At 44.3% G+C, this 22,669-nt stretch overlaps 2 protein-coding genes across 3 annotated transcripts; one reads left to right on the top strand and one right to left on the bottom strand.

The window, feature by feature from the left end:
• The first annotated feature begins 3 nt into the window (after window positions 1-3).
• Window positions 4-8,580, top strand: emilin2b (elastin microfibril interfacer 2b). The gene is made up of 8 exons (XM_028432945.1): window positions 4-275; window positions 403-528; window positions 1,189-1,370; window positions 1,457-3,172; window positions 7,254-7,463; window positions 7,544-7,597; window positions 7,736-7,852; window positions 7,947-8,580. Exons 1-8 carry the CDS (start codon window positions 151-153, stop codon window positions 8,267-8,269), a joined length of 2,853 nt encoding a protein of 950 aa, XP_028288746.1. The 5' UTR covers window positions 4-150; the 3' UTR covers window positions 8,270-8,580.
• A 61-nt stretch (window positions 8,581-8,641) lies between these two features.
• LOC114453186 (phosphatidate phosphatase LPIN2-like) lies at window positions 8,642-20,927 on the bottom strand. 2 transcript variants are annotated; one of them, XM_028432947.1, is made up of 20 exons: window positions 20,860-20,927; window positions 16,418-16,618; window positions 15,228-15,323; window positions 14,711-15,003; window positions 14,522-14,638; window positions 14,263-14,386; window positions 13,769-14,186; window positions 13,168-13,267; window positions 12,892-13,079; window positions 12,681-12,774; window positions 12,521-12,590; window positions 12,353-12,436; window positions 12,097-12,170; window positions 11,601-11,757; window positions 11,335-11,483; window positions 11,131-11,217; window positions 10,890-11,042; window positions 10,067-10,181; window positions 9,878-9,981; window positions 8,642-9,790 (listed from the first exon to the last, which is right to left on the bottom strand). In XM_028432947.1, exons 2-20 carry the CDS (start codon window positions 16,607-16,609, stop codon window positions 9,646-9,648), a joined length of 2,760 nt encoding a protein of 919 aa, XP_028288748.1. In that variant the 5' UTR covers window positions 16,610-16,618; window positions 20,860-20,927; the 3' UTR covers window positions 8,642-9,645. The 2 variants fall into 2 exon arrangements, with proteins under 2 accessions (XP_028288748.1, XP_028288747.1); XM_028432946.1 differs by having other exon boundaries at window positions 11,601-11,808.
• Between the last annotated feature and the right edge of the window lie 1,742 nt (window positions 20,928-22,669).

Consider the following 22,669-nt stretch of genomic DNA (forward strand, 5'->3'; position numbering starts at 1 on the left):
AACGTCATATTCAAGGACGCTGAAAAGCTTGTTCAGATGTGCGCACCGCAGAGAGGGAGCAGCCCGCAGCGCCGTGACTGATCCACAGAGCGCAGACCTCTGCCGACTGACCTCTGAAAGACGCGGCAGGAATAAAAAAAAACTTTAACCATGACTGCCGGACTTCCACTACTTCAGTTTTTAATAACTTTCCCTCTCATCAGTGGATCACCTTTCCAGCACAGCATGTTTCAGGGAAACTCATATTCTGGCAGCGACGCACGACAAAGGAACAAGTGAGTACACTGCGTCTTTTTTTTTTTTAATCCGAATTTTCACGTTGATTTTGCTTATATTTTTTCTGTGCGTAATTTGTGCCATTAGCGCGTAACGCTGCTGTGATTAACGCGTCATTTTCTGCAGAAACTGGTGCGCATATGTTGTGCACAAGAACGTGAGCTGCGCCGTCGTGGGGGGCACCGAGAGTTTTGTGCAGCCGGAGGTTTTGCCGTGTCCACCGGAGCTGCCAAGCTGTGCGCAACAAGTGATGTAAGTTCCCAGAAGTCCTGGAGTTTGGGTGGAGGGTGGATATCTGCTTTGTCAGTATTTTTAACAATATGAAGCAATACTGTTGGTGCTATCCAGTCAGTGCTGCGATTGATTCTGTGGTCAGTGTATTTTTTCACATCTTTTATTTATTTGTTTGTTTTAACGTGATCAAGTGCATGCACTCTACAGCTGGGGCTGGTGCATATACTTTGCCTTTGGCTTTTAAAGGAATCCAAAACCACTTTAAAGACTTTAAGCAAAGAGGTCTGTGTCCATGAATGGCAAACACTCATTTTTTCTTTGTTTTCCTTCGGTGTTCATTGAGCAACAAACACTAGTGACAGGCAGTTCATCATCAGGCGGCCTCATGAATGGAAGTATTACCCTGCTTCCTGCCAACTGTGTGATTAAATGTGACTGCTGTTTATCAGACTCTCACTGTCAACAAACACATTTTACTAAGCTGTTATTTGAGGTTTACATTGTATTACTGACTGAAAGAATTCTGTAACATTATACGCTTGTTGATGAAGATTCTCAGTCATCCAGGTCATATTCGTAGAGACTATTGAAGCAAGGCATCTGGACTTGTAGAGTTTTCTTGAATATGTTTCGGTGCTCATACGTATATTTGCATCTTTTGCTGTGTTCTCTTTTTAGATATCGAACTCACTTTAGGCCCATGTACAAGATCGGCTATAAGACAGTCACAGAGCTGGAGTGGAGGTGCTGCCCAGGGTACCAGGGCCACGACTGCAGGGAGGTTAAAGACATGAGGCTAATCCAAGTAGAGCGGCACCCTCAGGCTCCCTCTTCTTCTGAACATTTCCCAGTACCACAAGGTAAAAGTGGTCTGTTGTGAAAATCTGACAAATGCTTTAAAAATGTGTAAACATTCCTGTTTCCTCTCTCTTATGTTGTCTTATAGCTCCAGGCCAGCAAACAGAGGGACAGAGAAACCATCCATGGGGAGGGGAAGGGCAGTTTGGAGGTCAGACGGGTCACGGGTCACTGCTGAGTCACGGAGGACCTCAAAGTGGACAACACCTGGAGGAGGAGGTGCAGAGACTGTCCCAGATGGTCCTCGACATGCAGGCGAGGTTGACGGACATGTCGTCCAATCTGAGGGTGGATTTCCAAGAGGATGCCAGTAAAATGCTGGTTACACTGCTGAATAACCTGAAACAGCCAGCCAGTGCACGGGGAGCAGAGACCCAAACCGTTCAGGTGCAGGACTTCACTTTTGACCTCGGGACAACACACATGGACGAGGTCATGAACAAGATTAACCAGGTGTCACATGATCTGGAATCTAAGACTAACACCCTGGATAACCTGCTGGGTCGGGTCAACCACCACGATGGACAAATACGACTGTTAATGGAAGCAGCCGAGACTCCGCTGTCCACTCCCCCTCCTGCCCCCTCAGGCGGTGATGCTGACCTGCGTGCCTACCTGGATGATAAGATCCGTGCTCTGAGGGACGAGTTGATGGAGGGCATGGAAATCAAACTGGCAGACCTGAAGAACTCGTGTGATTATAAAATCATGTCTGTTCAGGAGGAGTGTGAAGGACAGGAGGCCAACTACCTCAGCCTGGCTGAGCTCATGGACTCAAAGGAAACTGACCTCCGCAATGAGATCCAGGATCTGAAGACTAAGCTGACTGATTCAGGAAAAGAAGACTGCCAAGTTCCTGATTCTGTTCTGGCTCGCGTGGACAGCCTGGAAACCCGTCTGAACTCATCGGTGAAGACTGTGATGGTGCAGTGCCTCTCGGTAGGAGAGACACTGAGAAGAGAACAGGCAGAGGCTGCCAAAGACCTGAGGGGGACTCTGGAAGACAAGCTGGCCTCTGTGGAAAACAGACTCTCCCTGTTGGTAAAGACGAGCATCACCTCTTCGTCTGGTGGACAGCTGGAGAGTCCACATGTTCCACAGAAAGACATTAACTCTCTAAAGGGTTCTGTTCAGGCTCTACAGGACAGACTCAGTGCCTTGGACCAGTTTTGCTCACAACAGTGTAATTTAACTGCTGTGGGAAACCTTCAGCAGGATGTCAAGAGCTGCAAATCTGCAGACATGGAGGCACAACTTCTCAACTGCAGCAGAAGCATCGAAAGTGTCCACAGCAAGTTCAGCTACCTTAAAGGCCGTGTGGGCGGACTGGAGGACTCACTGTCAGATGTAATCCACCAGCAGGCTCAGACTCTGCAAAACCTGAACTCTACTTGGGCTCAAGTTAAGACCGAGCAGGAAGCCAAGGACCTCTTGGAGCTCCACCGGACACAGCACCAGGAGCTGAGACAGCGACTGGACAAGCTGGGCGTGGATGTGAGAGCTGAGGCCGACCACTGCAGGGAAAAAACCCAAGGTGTGGGGCAGGAGATTGCCACCATGGACAGTCGCATCGTTAATGTGGAGTCTTTATGCAGCAAGCTGGATCCAATCTCAGGGAGCCTCCAGAGGATCAAAGACGGGCTGAATAAGCACGTCACTGGGTTGTGGACTTGTGTGAACCAGCTGAACAGCACAGTTAGAGCTCATGGCCGAGATATCGGAAGCCTGAAGGGAACGTTCCAGACCCTGCAGAACCACATCTCAGACCTCCAGCTGCTGACGAACAGCTCTCCTGGGAGGGAAGGTAAGCGGTCTGTGCTGTGGGCCAAACATTCACTCAGTGTTTACTTCTTCCCATGATGCAGCACCATCTGACCCTAAAAAGAATGAAGTGCTGGCCCTCATGTTTCTGCAGGATGTATGTGTGACAGTAACATACATTCTGATCAATTCTTTCATTCCATTGGCCTCCAGAACCTTCTGATGATGGACGCTGTGATAGACTGACAATCTGTCCATGATGTACTGAAATTCTGATTGGGTATCATGATGTCCTCACAAATATGGCTTAGATATCTGTATATCTCCAGTATAGCCACCTAGCTTAGGCTGCATTTTGTCTTCTCCCCGGTTTGTATCATGCTAAATGTGATGTTTTTACTTACAGTTATTGAAGTTTCAATAGTGAAAGCCTGAGATAAGGATCACATAGCTGTAATGTTTCCCAGGCTTTTAGATCACTGTCTGGACATGGACTCATTGGTTGATCACGGGCTGGATGTCTTACTGGACAGGTTTAGCTGTTGGACTGTGTGAGTGAGAGGAAGTTGGATTTCCATTTAGCCATGCTCTGAGTTAAAGCTTGATTGAACACACATGCTTGTTTTAATAGAGCCCACTTGTGTTGAGCAATGCCTTGGCATAAAGACACATTGCTCACCAGGCTTATTTGTGCATCCAAGTGTAAACCTGGGTGTTGAGCTGGTATAGAGCTGTAGGGTGACATTGAAGATGCATTTATTATAATGCAGGATTTTATTGTAACTCTTGCCGTTGTCTGGGAGTTTCACATCGGTGCATGTTGCATACTTTTTGACTGACTCTCCTCATTAACGGCACCTACGAGACCGAGCTGGACTTCACAGAGTCCCACAGTTGTAAAGGCAACCTAGACGCACGCCCATGATGTTTACGAGCCGAGCCTCCTCCTTTGGGAGCAGCGAGCTTCAGTTACCTCGTTTATAGGGCAGGTGATGCAGTGTGCAGTGTTATAAAGGTGGGGTGGAATAAAAGACAGCTTCTGATGGGTGCAGCTCTGATCGGTGTCGCTCCACCCTGTTTTTGTGGCATTTGATTCTGTCATTGGGAAGTTATTCATGATTTCCACTCACACTCAGAGCTGTTGGAGGCCGCTCTGTTTACTGTCTCATCCCTGCTTATCTCCAGAGAATGGAAAATGCCTCTTAGAGGTCTGCACACAGCTTATCAACTCTTTATGCCACAGCCAGGAGCTTCCTCCTGTTTAAAATTAGATGTTACATTAATATCGGTGTCTCCTCCTCGGAGCTCCTCTCTCACATTTTATTTTTGCTCAGCTTGCATGCCTGAGCTCCTTTTCTGTTGAAATAAACTCAAAGCTGCACCGAGGTCCCAAAGGCCATCCGTCAGTATGTTTACCATGATGTCATAGCAGTTGTTAACCTTGTATAAGTGGGGGTCGGGAAGAGGGGCGAACGCAGCTGTAATTTGTCATTTCTGAAGTGAATTTTGTTGCCTTCAGAACGTTCTTGAATTTATTGTAGTTTGTGGTTAAGTCATGAAAGAAAAAACCTTAAGTCACTGAGAATTTATGAGATCATTTGGCCACATAAATCCAGAGAAAGATTACATTACATATTTGCCTAAACGCTGCACTTGATAGCAGTAAAGTAGTGACGTGTGATCACAAACTATTTTCTGGTAAAGATGGTGAGCTGCAGTCGAGTGCTCTTCAGTTTCAGTCTAAATGACCCATTTTCTCAAACATTTAAAGGTTATTTCTAGATATTTGTCCACTTGCACTGCTGTTGTGTAATGTCTCTTGTGGTCATTTCAGGTACTGCAGTTTCTGGTACATGTGTGAGAGGGATGTTGAATTTCACAACAGTCTCTGCAAACAAAGGCTCACATGTAAACAATGCATGATTCTACCTATTAAACAAACAGATGCTGGACATAAACATAACCTTTGTTTACCTCGCAGTTATGAGCTCTTGTTTGTGTCGCTTTCTCCCATGTTTGCAGTAGTTGTATACATTATGGAGTGATAAACTGCAAAGTGCCAGTTGTATGCGTGTGTCCCTTTAAAGCACATCCTTGTTATTGTGTTTGATAAGGAGGAACTGAAAACAGCATCATACAGCTCAAACATGGAAACCTTTAAAGATAAGAGTGCTTGTAGGCTGTTGACCTGTGAGAGATAAGACAGACACCCTCACTGCTCCGTGGTCAAACATGATAACCCTGCAAACCCAAAACAAGATGGGACCTGACAGAAAGCCCTCGAGAACAGAAAAAGCTGGAGCGACACAGAGGAGGTGTTACATTAGTCTGTCCTAAACTGGATTTAAAGAATCAGTGACTCATGCTGAGCGGCCATTATAAAGTGGTCTGTAATGTGGAAAGTGGCGGTTCTTGTGACACAAGGGGTGGGTGGTGGTAAAAACAAGGGGAGGATTTCCCACTCTGCTTTGGTGGAAGAATGTAAATGTGTGGTCGACAGCAGATGCAGCTGCTTTTGTTTACAGCTCACCTCTTTCATCAAGACAAACACTCTGACATGCAGACATTTGCTTCTTTTCATCCGTTTTGAATTCAGTTCAAACCTTTCTCTGCAGCACATACCTCACTTTATATGAGCAGCGACACGACTCAGGAACACATGTGTGTGTGTGTTTGCAGACGTACCCCCCGTGCTGTTTTACAGCTACACTCCGCTCTCTCTGCACATGTTGCATTTAACAGGCTTCTGTAGTAAATGACCCTTTTGCCCGGGGCTGTGGGGACAGGCTGCTGGTATGCTGCTGGTATGCATTTTATGTGATGCAAAGTTTTGTCGTCGTACCCCCAGCCAGGAAAGCTGATTTGTTGATAAAACTGCAGGATTCATCTCAGGAATGTGACCGTTTGAAGCTGATCACTTTACGATGGCAGATGAGACGGTGCTCTGTCATTTTCTCTGTTTATTAAGATTAAGATTAAGATTAAGATTAAGATTAAGATTAAGATTAAGATTAAGATTAAGATTAAGAAAACCTTTATTTGTCCCACAATGGGGAAATTGCATTATTGCAACAGCAAAAATAAGAAAAAACATACGGTACATTATAAAATAAATTACCAATTAAACATACAATAGTCAGGTCAGCATCAATGTCCATAAAAACAGGCTCAGAAAAACTCTCACTGGTTGTTGATGTGAGTCAGCAGTAGTTTTGCCATCAACACAACTTCAAGTGAAAGTGTGAATATACAAAATAAAAACACAGTAACATGTTGTTACTGAGGGGTTTCCTGCTTCACGCACCTCACACTGAAGCATCATCAGTGTACACACTCTCTTTATATGCTTCACATGAAATGTGTGTGTGTGTGTGTGTGTGTGTGAGATGCCAGGAGCTTCAGTGAAATATTCTGATATATATGACAGATTAGTGATACCTGGTGTATCAAACATGATAATAAGGAATCAGGCTGCCAGCTGCATACAGATATGAAAGGGTTAAATTCACTACAAAGACTGTCTGGCTGCCTATAATCCTATTTATTGTATGGCTACTTACTGAAGACATTTCTAAACCAAACACACTATGTGTAACAGTGGCCCGCTCTTCAGACATGACCTGACAGACCTATACCTGATCATAGGTTCAGGGACAAAGTGAAGGATCCCAGATGGAGGATCTACAAGCATCACAGGGTCTCTGTGGCCCTGGGGTCATGAACTTTGGGTAACAACCAAAAGTATAAAAAAAATTGTAACTTAACCACCAACCACAACCAAAAGGTTTATGAACAGATTCTTGCAAAGGCATGTTGGGGCCACATGTAAGTAAATGAATAAATTCAGATTCCTTTGTATACTTAGAGATTTTTTTCCCTTCCTTTCTCAGGATGTAACTGTAGTCGTCTAAACAGTTGTTTTTCCTCAGACCAGCCTATAAAAGCAGATACCTCATGTCTCCTCGTGTTTTGGAGGCCTGTCATTGTGAGAGATGTTATATGGTTGAGGTTTAAGAGTCTCTCAGTCAGCAGCTGGTTTGTTGACACGTGTGACCTGCAGTCATCTTTCTCTGTCTGGCCGACAGCTTCACCCCCATCGCTCACTCCCTCTCTGCTCTGTTCAGGTGCTCAGGTCAGAGTGGAGGACGTGAGACTTCCTCAGGGTTCAGGTCAGAGCCTCATGGAGTCGGTCAGCCCTGCAGATGCCTCCCTCTTGCGTCCACCTGTAATGGAGACCGGTGAGGCGGGGCCGCCCGGCAAGATGACCTCAACCAAGTTGCCCAAGGGGACTGACGGCAGTATGATGCCTGTGCAGGGATTTGCTGGAGCTCCAGGTGAGGCGCGCGTCCAGCCACGTCGACGTGTATTCACACCTTTATTATTCCACATCTCATCTGTTTGTTTCCCTTCACAGCTTCCCCTCTCAAACCCACCGCCTCTCTAAAAACCAGCACACCCCTGGTGTCAGGTAAGTCTTTCTGTACGGCCTTGTGCTGCATCACAGTTCAGCTGTTTAAAGTGAATGAAAGTAGATGAATTATTCAGGTTCCTGCCTGTGTCACTGTTGTGTTTGCTTAATGTGTGACAGTTCACTTCCTGTGTTCAGGTGGGGCGGTGTCGTTCTCAGCCGGGCTGACTCTTCCACTTTTTCAAGGAGACGTTGGGATCATTCGATTTGACAAGGTGCTCGTCAACGACGGAGAACATTACAACCCCAGAACAGGTACCTGCAACAGAGTCTCCATGGGTATGAGGTCAGATTGATGTTTTGTTTTTGAGTATATTAGGAGCCACTCTCTGTCCTACTGTGTCCTCAGGTATCTTCACAGCTCCCACAGATGGCCGCTACCTGGTGACGGCCGTGCTGGTGGCGCAGCGAGGCGAGAAGATAGAGGCGGTCCTTTCAGTGTCTAATCGCAGCATCCAGAAGCTGGACTCTGCAGGTTTCCTGTCTGGATCCACAGTGCAGGAACAGTGTAACTGCAGCAGTCCGACCTCTCTGAGCCTGGTTCTGTCACTGAAGCGAGGAGACCGAGCAGGACTCATCATGACCGCCGGGAAGCTCGCCATCTCCGCCTCGCCTGAGATCCTGTCCTCTTTCAGTGCCGTGCTGCTTTACCCGAGCCCTTCAAAACGGTAGCTCCCCCACATGCAGAGACAACACACACGTTACAGGGACAGTGTACAGCACCACGGCTCACAGTGATGTGTCATCATCAAGAGGGAAATAAAGGGGTGAAATACACAAAATAAGTTGAACTATAGCTCTTATACACACACACACACACACACACTTCCTGTTGGTGCTAAAATGACCAAATTTGGACTGTTCTTTCTAATATGATGTTTTTATTAAAAGTATAATGCAACATAAGACATCTGTTTAACTGTTGATGAATACAATACAAACGATTTTGAACAGTGCAGCATGATGCTGTGTGTACCCATTATTACCCTCTATGAAAATAGAGCTCATCACAACAGTCTACAGAAGCAGCAGCAAAATTCATTCAAAATTGACCTGATAAAACTATGAATATACTGTGTGTCAGCTTCACACAAACTTCATCACTTTCATAGAAAGAATGCAGTCAGACTTACTGACAGCTGTTACGAGTGTGAAAGGAATAACAACAAAGAATCAGAATTCATCACTTCATTTGGAAAAGTACAGATGAGCAGCACTGAAGCGGTTTTTAACTGCAAGCTAATCCTCATATATTTTCCTTGTTGGTTAGTGCAAAATCTGCAGCTTTGGAGCAATATGCATTAAATAAGATGGGGTATAAGGCCATAAAGGGACGACTACACAGCTGTGCTACACTACGGTCAGTGGTTGTGTTTCACACCACACTGTTACTGGACAACTCCTACTCATATGTATCAAGACAAAAACTGTGCAAATGTTAAGAGCGACAACAGATGTGTCAAAACCTTTGGCTTCAGTTTGTCCCAAAAGTCTCCACATACGAAAATACAAGTACATGAAGGGACCACAACCGAAGACTGAGAAAATGATGTGCATGAGAAAATATGGAATACCTTAACCCCCCGAACCCCACAGCAGTTAGTTTGCTCTTGATGTATTTTCAGTCAGAGCTCACTGCAACAAAAAGTCCGGCAAACCACACAATCACAGAGAGAACTCAAGCATGTCCGCCTAACATCAGGCACATTGTCCCACCTCGCTTTTCATATTTCATTTTTGAGCCATGTTGCTAAATGTTTGCAGAATTTTTGTCATGTGACTGCTGGTCACAGGAGAGCCCATAAAGGCTGAAGAGTACAGAATGTTTTGTTTTTTGACACTTTTAATTGTGACCTGTAGAATAATGAGACTGCCACACAAGAGGCATTCAGGTACCATCAGAAAGTAGAAATCCTGGCTGTAGTAAATGGTGATGATCGTGCATTTTAAACCTGCCGGCAGGTTTTGGGTTCAGATTGTTAATATTCCAACTTCAAACTCTGACAAAGGTTCAGATGTCATTTATAATAAAACAGCGTTTTAATGAGTTACAGCAGCTCCTCAAAGCACACCTCAGCGATGGGCTGTCTCCAGTAACAGAAGGAGCTGAACTCAGGGCAGCTGAAGGTGGCGCTGTGTTGTGTGCTGCGTAAAGGAAAAACGTGCTCCACCAGCTCACTGAGCCGGCCATATCTGCAGGAACAAGAAACGCCTGTGTGAGTCCAGAAACAGCTGACAGACAGATAAAAACAATGGCTCCAGTGATGGCACGCTACTCACGATGTTTTATTGCCTTTGGCTTGCTCGAGAATCAACTCCCCTTTGGGATTCACTGTGAATATCCGGCACACAGGCACACCCACTTGCTTGTAGGCAAACACGTCCTGATGTACAGGAAAAAAAAGACTAAGATAAGGGCCATTTTCCCTCAAATACAACTTAATAGAAAAACCAAAATGTGACACTCACACTCTCTCTGTTTCCAAAGGCGGCGTAGAAGGGATGTGTGTTTGGGAAGAACAGGTTCTTGATGTCTGTGAGGCATTCGATCTTAAACTTCTCCGGTTTCTTTTCTATGATCTCTCTAACCGGAGAGTTTCAAAATAAAAGCTACTTTTAGTAGGTCAATGCACAATATTACAAACATTAATATACATTAATACAACATTGCGCTGTTAGCTTTTACAGCTGTCTCCCCCTTCCGGTTGTGAGAGTAACACACACCCTGCAGACTAGTCTGATGCATTCAGAACTGGCCTAACCTACTTTACATCCTCAAGAGCTCGATGTGTTGTCCTTTCAGTTTGATTTAGGGCCTGTCCAGGGCGTGTTGGGTTTTTTTTGTGCAGACCTAGCAGTTGATGCTTGCTAACATGTGTGGTTTTGTCCAGTTTGAGATACTTTTTCAGGTTTTTCAGAAACCTTTTATGTATGATTTCCACCTCTTTCCACCAGATTCTAAACTCTAGTATACAGAGAGACTAAAGTGGCACCAACAGGCTTAATAAGAACTGTGTGGTCTCCTTTGGCCTGAGGCTCATTTATGTGTTTCCTGTATTTTCCTACATGTTAATGTTATATTTTATCTCTGGCCAAACAAATGCAAGATAAAAAGCAGAATGACTGTAATTTGCATCAAGGTAAATGGCTTCCTGGATGTTCCTGTTTTACCTGCACTGTAATTGTCTGGCAGAGCAGAGGGAAGTTGCTGCAAATCTTTGTGGCTGACAAACATCTATTACTTAAAGCCTGTAATAAAGTAATAATCACCACTGCAGGTGTTTTTTCTTACCTGTGGAAGGCAGAGAAGAGGCTGCTTGGGGAGAGCATGAGAGGCCCTTGAGGCAGGAGAGTCCCTCTGTCATTCACCCAGTGCAAATACCCTCTGGTCATGTCAGCCATGCCGATAGCACGAGCTGAACAGTACAGGAACTTGTAACCGTTCCTGCGGTGGTGAGAAATTAAAAACGTTAAACCTTTCACTGTTTGCTGTCTAACAGTGTTGTCATGGAAACATCTGTCTTGTGCCTTACTCGTGCACTGAGTGGTAAAGCTTAGCGATCCCTCGGTGGGTCCAGTCTTTACCGAGCTGAGGCAGAATCTGACCGAACACGTCTGATCTGTGGGGACAATCACACAGATGAAGTCTACAGGTCGGACTGAGTCTTATCAATGAAGATCTGACCCTTCTACATACACCTTGGTGTTTGTTAAACAAGACCAGTGTGCATATTTACTTGGTGATGGTGCCATCGATGTCAGAGATGATGACCTTGTCGTCCCAGTTCCACAGGTAGATGGTGCCCTCGCAGCGACACGTTCCCTGGTACTGAGTGGTTATGCTGAAGGTGACGTCATTCGGTCCGTCTCTCAGCCTCAGACTCGCCTGGGACGCACAACAGCAATTCATACAAATATTCAGTAAAATGGCTCAGAGTGTATTTGTGGGTGGATCATAAACATCCTTCATGGACAAAAAATGTCAGCTACTGAGTGGTCTTACTATCTGGTCAGATGACAGGCGGAGGGATTTCTTGTAGGAGTGACCCGGCGCCTGTGCTGGGCCTTCAGTCTGCACACGCTCAGTAGGTGTCAGAGCAGGCGCAGCAGCATTCAACTCTTTAGTCTCATCATCACTGGACCACTCAGCCGTTTTCTGCCTGCACAGGAGAGGATGACCAGAACCAGTCTTCATGTGAGGGCTGGATCTCCTGTATTAGGTAACATAAATCACTGCAGTCAGCAGAGGGCGGCAGATCTCAACCTGTTTGTGTTTCGGACTTTTTTTTCCTTTACACCAACACTGCTAATGATTGTAACTCTCTGAAGTATTATTCCAGGGATTCTTGATAGGTTTATGAGTCAGGAGATGACAGCACTGACGCTGACTAACATGCTAATCCTCCCTCTGAGACACATGTTTACCCAACACTGCCTGCATTGGTGTGTGCATGTGTGTGTAGTGTTGTGGGGAAGCTGAAGCTTTGTTGCTGACTCACTGTGTTTCTGGGGCCTGGTGGAGGGCAGGGCTCTCGCTGGACTCCTGTCTCTCTAACTTGGCCTCTGATGACAGCTGATAAGAGGAGGGAACATTAATATAAAAAAATAAAAACAAGTAAAATCAGCTTCCATGGGACTGTCTTTATATAATAATGCACACCACTATGATGGTGACAGGCGCGTTTGTTCTTCATCTGCTTCCACTCATTTGCAATTCAAACTGTATGTGAGTCACTTTACAGTCCTGAATCACACCTGTTTCACGCTGCTTTTCCTCCAGAACCACCAGCGTCCAGACTTTTTGGGCATTTTCTCCTTCACCCAGGCCTCCTCTGTAGCCTAGTATTGACAAACAACACAGGCTTGTGTACAGTAAAGAGATAGAAGCGGCTCTTTCTGAACACACATCAGACTGAAGGATACCTTTGGCAGGTTCTTCTGGAACGCTTGCATACTGAGTATCAATGGTGCAGCCAGAGTCCAGTTGTAATACCTAGAAATAATATTTCCTTAGTATTAATGCACAAATGTTATTATTATTGTGGCATCTTAAGACCTGTGAAGATGTGATGAGACAGGGCACCTGTTTGCGATTTTTACAACCAAATTAGGATTGTCGATGATTGCTGGATTCTCTGCAAATTCATTGTAGGTGATGATGTGCTCCATGAACTTGTCTGGAAGAAAAGAAACAGAAAAACTACAACTTTACACCAGAACTGGTTTAACGTTTTTTTTTTTATTTAAAAAAGGATTAAATGTTATCTCAGTGTTCCTAATAACTAATACACCACCTTTAGAGATCTCTGAGTTCTCTCCCACGCCTCCACACAGCGACAGCGTGACATCGGGCAGGTCACCAGCAGAGTCGGACAGACACTCTGTGCCACTGTCTGCTGCCGCGCTGCCCACCGACTGTGGAGACTGGGATCCAGACTGCCGACCTGTCTCCTCCCAGTGTTTAGGAACCTGCTCGGACTCACTGAAACACAGGAACCTGAATCAAAGCTGCTGTCATATTTATTAGATTTCAAAGTGGTGTAATGTGTATTGTCACCACTTCTTGGTACCTCTTTGGGAAGTACCGAGCAGCAACATCCGGTTCAAGAGCATTCAGATCCTCCAGGTAGATATCTTCCGGTCCCTGATGTTGGCTCCTCTTTCTCACACCTTCATGAGAAGGAAACAAAAGAAATGTCTTCTGAGAAATTCACTGACTGATTCGCTGTTTTTGACTCACTTCCCTTTTTTAACTCCTGCGAGTAGAAGTCGAGCAGACCCAAACACATAGAGCACAGAAACCACATCCTTCCTGCTAACATTCTCTCATTCAGCCTGGGTGTAGTTACTGTCTCACACAGGAGGAAGACCTCTCAAACAACCGCTGTCTTCAATTGTTCTTTTAACCTGAGAGAAAATCTTTTTCTTTTTCAGCGGTTTTCATCTGTGAATTATTTTTGTTTAAACTTTTCCTTATGAGGCAGTAATATCTGTTTATCAGCTGCTCTTTCTGTTGTCTTTGACAATCCAATCACATTTACACTGTCTGAAGTGTGAGAAGTAAATTAACTGACCACCGTGGCACTCAGGTATAAATGTGGATGGTGTAAGCTGTGTACAGTTCAACAAAGAACCATGAATCCGGTTAAGGTATAAAGGAGGCTGTGTTACCTCTCCTCTTGACGGGTGAGTCGTTGGCTTTAAATGAAGCAGCAGCGGTTTCCCCCCGTTCAGCAGAGCCGCTGTTCCTGCGGCTCGGCGGTGACGATGTCCACCTGGGTTTATGTGTGTTTTTAGTGCTGAGGTCAGAGTTGCCATCGCATGGCTCAGAGGTGAAGCAGCTGGACATTAAATCTGAAAGGTCTGAGTTGTTTGTGTCATGCAATGAAGCTTCTGGGGGTTGTGATGTGCAGCTGCACTGATCAGGTTTGATGGTGCGAGGCTCTGGTTTAACGATGCTGCAGATGGGATCGGTTGTTCCTCCCGACTCTTCCTCCATGGCCTCTGAGCTCAGGATAACCCTGAAATGTGTGTTCTCAGAGGGAGTGATGGTCAGCGTCTTTGGCTCTGGTTTGTCTTTTCTGTTCACCTGGATATAAAACAGAACTAAATGAAATATACAAAAGTAGTTAGCAGACTTTTTTTTTAAAGTTTCTGTGTCTTACCCTGGTGGATTCTGGAAACCCGCCCCAGGTCCACTGCATGTGGGACTCGGCTCTGAGCATGCTCTCTGTGGGCTTCACTATCAGCTCTGAGTCACTCTTGGGCGACATGGGCTCATTGACATCCCTGGTGGAAGCAAACAGCACATTTCCACTGAGTCAGCTCCAACGTAACATGTGCGGGAGCCTTGTGTCCCTCGGTCTGTGTTTTTATAAAGTGGACTGTCCTGATCTGTGTAAATATTTGATCAGAGGGCCGTACGTGGTGCAGGGTGCCCAGTCTCCATCAGAGAAGGGGTAGCTGTCCCATTCCAGGGCGGTGAGTGGAGAGTGTTGCCTGAGGTCCGTGTTGTCCTTTATCAGAGACAGTGCAGATGCTCTGATGAGAGAAAACAACATCATTAATAACACAGCAACAATAAACAACAGATGGAAACGAGTAAGCACTCACCGTCCATTGTGTGCACCGTGCTCCTCGTCTGAGCTGAGCTCACACAGCTCCAGCTCCCCGCCTGCAGGTGTTGTGGTTGTTTGCTCCTCCTTGCGTGGCTCGGCTTTGTGCTTTCTTCTGCGTCTCTTCTTCTTCTTCCCGGCTGTGTTGGAGCAGACCGGGAGGTTTCCAGGGCTCGGGTCGTCAGAACCGAGAGGCTGACTGGTCTCCACCGTTGCTCTGGACTCTCTGCTCCTGAACAGAGCCTCTTCTGTGGGGATGGGTGAGGTCACCAGGTGGGCAGGAACAATCTCCTGTGTTGAGAAGAAAGAAGGTAAAAGAAAGTAAGTGTTTCAGAAGTACTCTTTATATTAATCATAGAAATGAAATGATCGATCAGGTTGTTGCCCTTAGTAAAAAATAATGAGTTAAACAACACCGTGTTTAGCTCTGAGTTAATATGGAGAGAGTTAACTGACAGTCTTTCATCACCAGGCCACAAACTTATCAATCACCTCCTCCTTTGTACAGTACTCACATTGTGCTGCTCTGTCTCCTGGACAAAGAAGGCCTCTCCGTTGTCTCCAAGCTTCATGTGCAGCTCCACCTGTTCTCCATTGATCTCTATGTCGATCTACAGGAAACAGGTACACACAGTGTCACTGTTTACCAGGTCAACATGTTCTCCTCAGGTTTTAACAAACACTAATGAGGCTTAACAGCAGATCACAATATGTATGTGTGAACACTGTGCCGCAGATTTACCTCAAGATTTCGAGTTAAGCCACAGAGAAAAATGACTTTAATGCCTGTTTGTGTTCAAAGAAGTAGGTTATTTAAAACAATGCAGTGTGTAGCAGTTAAATATTTGAACTCCAAAATGTTTACGAACTTTATCACAGCCAGAAACTGTACAGAACGAAACCTTCTAATGGTTCTTGAACACATCATGTGCAGTTCAATCCGAAAATTAAACCAACTCTAAGGTTAAAATCACATTTCAACATGCATCAACGGTTTACACCTGTGACCAACAGTCACATGACAAACTGAGTATTCTTCTACGTAAACAAAAAGCAGAGAGAACAACTACATTCTGTACATAAAAACACTGCTTATTGACTTCCTCTTTTCATTCTGTGATTTTCAAACAATGTGACTTTGGTTTATGATCTTCATTCTGTTTTATACACATGACATGTGACATGACGTGACATGTTTGTGTTCACTTCTTCTAGCCATGACGGTGCTGTTTCCATAGACATACAGGACTTTGTGTTGCAGTGAAACAGCTTGGGCTCACAGGGTTGAGAACTTACAAGTTAAAATGTCACCTATAAGCAGTCTGACTTCTGACTTTTCATACAAAGCTTTGTTCTGTGACACAAGAAGCTTTAAACCACCATGTGATTTGCAGAATCAAACCTCCTGGTAAACCACAGATGACTTCCTGCAGTCTGACTCTTGACATTTCTGTGTAGTTTTTCAAATCATGGCATGAATGTGAGGCTGAGCAGAGCTTTGCATCCCATCTCAGTCCTCAGCTGACCAATTCACTGGCTATATATACAGAGAAAATGCAGTGAGAAGCAGAATGGACTGGATGTAAAGTGCTGGAGATGGAAGTATTAGAGGCAGAGGGCAATTAGATAATCATTACATTTAATTTGCTGGAGCACATTATCATCGCAGACGCAGCTGCAGCACATCCAGGTTACAGACACTCACCACTTTCTCCCTGGAGCGCAGCACCCCCAGTTTCCCAAAGCGGACATGGAAAGGGGAGCATTGGAAGGTCCCGTCAGGCTGTCGGACGACAATCACGTCGATGCAGCCCGACAGAGTGGCCTGATTGATCCCTTTGTACAGCTCCTTTACTGTCACCAGCACCTGGCCTGCCAGCTGCCCCACATAGTTCATGGTGTCCACCTGTCAGAAGAAACACTCGTAGTTATTTAATATGCTCAACTTTAAAGCAGTTCAAAACCGAGCAGTACTTTTTTTAGGCCACCGTCCCTGCAGTGAGGCTCCTGCTGTTCAGAATAGTCTGCAGAAGAAATACAAGCTGCTTGGTCCCTAAACACAGCGGCTCTGTCCCATTTTCCTCAAAAGAGTCCAGAGCTGATGAAGACCTAATCAGGGCCTGTGTTCTGTCTCCACAAGGACACACACTACAATCAGTAGGTGGATACTAACACCTGCTTCAGCTCTTTATTATCTTATATGAGAATATTGTCAAGAACATGTGTAACTCATATATTGTGTTGTTGTAACAAACAACAACATTGTCTTCAGCACATTATCCTCTTCATGTGCTGCCAATTTATCGAGAGGTTCTTAATTTTCTTATCATTTTTGTTGTCAGATTTCAACACGCACAGCTGTTAAGGACAACTCTGTCCCTTTTGCTGTACAATGGCTCCACAGACACTGCAGCAGCAGCAGCAGCAATATATGATCTGATTGCTGATCAGCTCTAGGCTGTCTATATGCTACTCATTGCTGTTAGATTATTGTGTGTGGAGTCAGGAAGCAACATACATGTCTACATTTGCTCTGAACAGAAACATCATCTTGTTTCAAGCTCAAGATCAATCAGCAGCTTTTCTGAGCTCAAACTGGCTCCTCACATCTATTAAATCAGGGGGCAGCCTCACTCATCAACCCAACAGGACAGTCATAATTATGTCATCTTATCTGTAATTACTATAGTTAACAAAACAGATTTCACCTGAGCTCCAATTAGATGAGAGTATGCCCCATTAAACATGTAATAATGGCTTCATTTTCTTCATTTGTGCTCTAAACAATAAGAAGGGGATTTTAGTGCTGTATTTAGAACAACTAAAAAACGTCACAGCTCCACACCAGATGGATGGACTTCGAAAATAATCAGCCTTTTGAGACTGGCAGCTGCTGTAAAACACAGAAATGCATCCAGCAAATCCCAAACTGCTGATGACTGAAAAACATGTACAGCTCTATGATGAAAGAAACTGGCTACAGAGTGTTTAAAAAAGTGATACTAGGACGGTTCATTGTCCCCCACAAATAACACAGATTATACAAACAGGGTTATATTTTCAACAAAGGTTAGAATAAGGCCAGGTAGAAACGTTTAGATAATGAGATACAAAGCTGAAATTCTCACTTTTATAATAATTAATCAACAAAATCGGAAAGATTAGTGTTCGTTTTTGGCTCTAAAATTTCATATTTGATGTTTTTTATTAGAACGTTTGACTTTCCAGAAATGTAATAACTGTGTTGCAGATTAGTCTTGATAGTTTCAGCCTTTACTTTTGTCATAAAAGAACAAACCAGCTCCCAGACTCACCAGAGTCCAGGGGGACTTCGGGTGCAGCTGAGCGTCCTGCTGCTCTACAGAACTCCACTGTGACAGCTCCATGTTACCTCTGATAGCATTGATTTGAGTTATGCCACCTCCTCAGGCAGCCCGCGCCGTGCACCACAGCTCCTATGACCTTTTTTTGAACACTCTGAGAAGAAAATTACGCCTGAGCCCTAAAACCTCTTATATAATGTATTGCCACACCAGCCCTCCCTGTCACTGCTATTCAGGAAAGGTCTACAAACATATCAAAATGGCTTCAGCGAACATTCACCAATCCCCACAGACCGCCATGTTGAAATTTACAGCAGTGTAAATTTGATCTCCATCATCATGCTATACACAGAGACATTAAGGTAGATGATGCTTTTTGTCCTCTTGTTGGAGAGCAAACTACCATGATGTCCCTTCTTGTGGTACAAATTGGTTCAGTATATGTAACACAATACATAAATGTCGTATGTGGCTTATTTCTTCTATATCTTTGTCTTTTCTCAACATTTTTAGGCTTTATTAGACTTATAATCTTACTCTTCTACATAACAGGAGGTTGTCGTCCCACTAGCTGTCTGGCTACCTCGCTCACATCACGTTTCATCATTTGACAACTGGATCCACCACACAGAGCTTCAAAACTGGACTTCACAAAACCAAAAGATGAGTTGAAGAAAAGATGAACTTTGTCGTTATAAATTCTAACCATTTTATCAGAGCGTTATTTGTACTGTTATGTGGGTTAACTGGACACTCTGGAAACCATGAAAGTCTGTATAAAGCAGAGACGACGAATCCACAAATGTCACTGATGGAGGAATAAACCCACAGTAAACAGCGTTGCACTGACTGTGTGCACTGTGTAACACACTGTGCAGCCCCCCCCCCCCCCCCCTCCCCACCGTCACCACAACAGCGAAGCACATTGTTGACCTGGGAGTGAAACGCTCATTTTAATGAACAAAGCAGAAGTGTCTAGATGAGAGTCATCAGGACACGATGGGAGTGCTGCACAGCCAGGATCCTCCTGCTGAGCGGACTCACTGCTGTCTGCACACAACGCCAAATATAGCACAAGCTGGCCTCCCACAGCTCTGCAGTCAGACCCCTCTGTTTTACACTTCAGCGAGTGGTACGATGGTGATCTGTACCGTTTTCATGTTGAGCCGGAGTGTGGGCATGTTTGTCAAACAAAAGGGGCCAAATTCTACACTCACCATCCCTAAAGCTGACAAAGAGTAAGGCGGGTATTAAAGATTTGTTGCCACACATTTAACTGTGAACTGACTTGAACTGAGCTGCAAAAGCTGGTCAAAAGCTCAAGAACAAGTGAATAAGTGGACCTGGAGCAGCTTCTGTTTCCACTGTCAACAAAGAACTTCAAGATCAAACATGGATGCTTACAGTGAAACAATAATAATGATATAATGAGGTTTTCTAATTCCATTGGGATTCAATTCATATTGTGAGGCCTCTTCTTTGATATAATATAATTACAAGCTTTGTTTTTAAGGCCAGTACTCGTTGGTACAAATCCAGTACAACCAGTTCTCATCCACCTCTGTGAGGGGTGGGCAGATCTTAAGAGGTGTTAATCCTGTTTACAAGATTAGGACAGAGGTAGCTTTCCCTGTCTTGGCACGTTTCTCCTGCCCAAGTGTCCAACGTGACCCTGTGTCAGCCAGCATTTGTTTACCCCAATGACCAATGTCACAGAGCCTGCAGGTTACCAAACATAATGCCGCCATGTTTTTCTCTCAGCTGACAGTATGTCAATAATCCAAATAAGTTTGCATACACATACATTGATCAATACACAGTGATTATTAGACGATAGATGTATCATAGATGTAATATGTGCCACTATGCCAAACAAATATAAGATGCTCAGAGTGAATTGCCATCACATGATTGGCCCAGCAGACCACAGTCTGACTCCATGTTTACATTACACATTCTTCTCAAGCACAAGTAGCTCACAGCTAATCAGATTTGTTTTCACAGTAAATTGCTAACAAGCAAACCTACCCTGTCCTTGACAAACGTCCTGTCACTCGTGCTAATATTAAACCTATGTTAGTGAGGCAGGGAGCTAACTGTAGTTTGTGTTACATTTACCACAAAAGTTGGGAGCCAAGCTGTTGTTGTTAGCTTGTGTTAGCAATGATGTTAAAACAGTTTATGCCAGCTTATACCAATATCGTTAGGTGCATCTATAATGATGGAACTGGTTTTCTGAGAACACAAAAACTACTGTACACATAATATTATTAAAATATTATTATTTATTATTCATAAAAAGACTTTTTGAGATATTGATAAAATTATTAGATTATATTAACTCCCTAAAAATTGGTATCAGCAAAATAAACCCACTATCAGTGGCTCTCATTACAGCCATATTAGCTGTATTAGCACTTCTATAAGTGTGTGTGTGTGAGTCTGAGGTGATTTTATATGTCTATAAAATTGGAATCTGTTTCAGCCCACATCACCGTGTGATGGATGTCAAAATGTTGCAGCACCTCTGGACTAAAATAGTGTTTTCATAACACAAACCTATGAGGCGTTCAGGGACGCGGCTGAATGTTTTTATAAATAGCAGGAGCGCGGAATCAGCCCATATTATGTTCGATTTAAGCCGCAGACTGACAGTTCATCGATAACACTTAGTTTGACAGCACTTCACAGGCGATGTGCAGTCACGGGTTAAAAATGAGCCTCAGAACCGTTGCAGAGCAGCGACATTCACACAGACTGTCTCATCTTATGTTTATATTTTAAACGAGAGCACCGAGGAGACGCGCTGGTCAAATCATCCTACCTGCCGGAGTCGAGCCTCGCCCGCGGGGACACTCACACCGTCACCGAGCTGCTCCACCGGAGGACTGCGAGCCGAGCGCACCACGTGACCCTGCAGCGCTCAGACGGCACGTGATCACAGCGCAGATGATGAGGTTAATTATCATGAAGATCATTGATTAGCAGGGCTGATAGTTTTATAACCACTCCAGACTGAATTAAAAACATAAAACCAGTCAGTTCAAGGAGTGCAAACCTGGCAATTTAAAAATGAAACCTTCTAACATTTAAAGCCACAAAGAGTCAAAACACTGAAACCATTATTTTACCAAAAAAAAATAAAAACACAAAAGTGTGCATCCACATGAGGGTAAAGGAGGCTGCTCATGTTATTCTGCACTTTTGGAAGTAACCAATACAGGATGGGTGTGTGTGGGTTACGAACAACATAATATAACCACAATAAAGTGTCTAAAAATATGTTTAAAAGACCATCTGAGCTGAAATATGAGCCTGTATGTTTGTCTGTGCATGTGCTTACATTTCATGTTTACATCTTATATTTTCACTCTGTTATTTTCATTTTGATGTTAGTTAGCCTACTGTAAATAGCCTAACTATGCACTGTAAACAACAGATTTACACACTGATAGCTGTGACTGGATGACCTCTGCAAAAACACCACCATTGCATTGTTTTTGCACTTACGCAATGAGCGTGATATTTAATGAACCAGAGTGAGGACATCTATCCTAAATGCTCTCAGCTCTGAGGTCAGACGTCACACTCATTAGGAGATTTTCAGGGACTTTCTGTCAGACAGTCCAGCAGGGCAGATGTCTGGATGGATTGAACCTTCATCTAAAAGGCACTGTGCCACCAGGCTGTCATAGAAGTAATGAGGAACAAATGAGCATTGACTGGCTGCAGAGAAGGAACTAGTCAATTTCAGTTCCCTTTAAAATTCCGTCTGAGTCAGTTTATCTCCCAACAGAAGGATTTCCAAAGTTTAGTGCACGGGGGTATTTATTCTTGCCCTTAATGACACTGAACTGTAATACATGTAAAACTGAGAGCTGCTTTCATCTTCACAGGGCCTCTAAAACCTTTACACTTGTTGATCTGAATTAATTCTGCTCTGTTTCACCTCAAGAATTTCTCCTGTTTGCTTTGTTCCTCCCTCCAACAGGAGAATACTGTACCACTGTGAGCCCAGCTCTGCACGGTCCTTACAACAGTGTACAGTAAAGAATGTCACAGCAGCTTGTTTATTCAGGCATATATGATGAAAAAGCACAAAAAAATGTCAAAAATTCAACAGTAAATGTGTATTATAAGATCAAACAGTGACTATGTTTTGATGAGCCCACGTCAAGCTTGTATAATAACACATGTTTTTCTCTGATATCCATTCACTCAGTGGTTTCCTGCTCTGCTTCAGGCTCCTCCACGGTGTCTGCAGGCGGCTCCATCCTGTCTGATTGGTCGGCGGTCACTGGTTGGTCTTTTGTTTGTTCTGAATCTGAAACTTTTGTATCTTCAGCTCCGCCTTGGACACATTTCTCTTTTAACTCTTCTTCCACCTGCTCCACAGGACGCGTCTTAGCAACAGATCCTGTAATAAAACAATAATTATTACACATGTCATCTGAGTGTTGGCTGAATTTTTCACCTAAACCTTCTCACCCTTTCGCTTCTGTGTTTTGGTTCCAGTCACTGCGGTTTTCATCTTTTCCTTCGGGGTGTTTGGGCCAAACACCACATTTCCCTCCGCATCAGTCCAATATGACGTCACTCCCAGGTCAGGCGTGCCCTCTGTGATCTCCAGCTGA

Source organism: Parambassis ranga, chromosome 20 (assembly GCF_900634625.1).
Source record: "Parambassis ranga chromosome 20, fParRan2.1, whole genome shotgun sequence".
In the NCBI taxonomy this organism is placed as follows: domain Eukaryota; kingdom Metazoa; phylum Chordata; class Actinopteri; family Ambassidae; genus Parambassis; species Parambassis ranga.

Bases quoted from the DNA above. Each gene is read 5' to 3' on its own strand.
- emilin2b (XM_028432945.1), top strand. From the start codon at position 151: ATGACTGCCGGACTTCCACTACTTCAGTTTTTAATAACTTTCCCTCTC. The intron at 3,173-7,253 runs GTAAGCGGTCTG...TGCTCTGTTCAG, and splicing joins CAGCTCTCCTGGGAGGGAAG to GTGCTCAGGTCAGAGTGGAG. The intron at 7,853-7,946 runs GTACCTGCAACA...CTGTGTCCTCAG, and splicing joins ACATTACAACCCCAGAACAG to GTATCTTCACAGCTCCCACA.
- LOC114453186 (XM_028432946.1), bottom strand. From the start codon at position 16,609: ATGAACTATGTGGGGCAGCTGGCAGGCCAGGTGCTGGTGACAGTAAAG. The intron at 14,387-14,521 runs GTACGGCCCTCT...TGCTTCCACCAG, and splicing joins GACTGGGCACCCTGCACCAC to GGATGTCAATGAGCCCATGT. The intron at 9,982-10,066 runs GTGAGTGTCACA...CCTGTACATCAG, and splicing joins CCTTTGGAAACAGAGAGAGT to GACGTGTTTGCCTACAAGCA.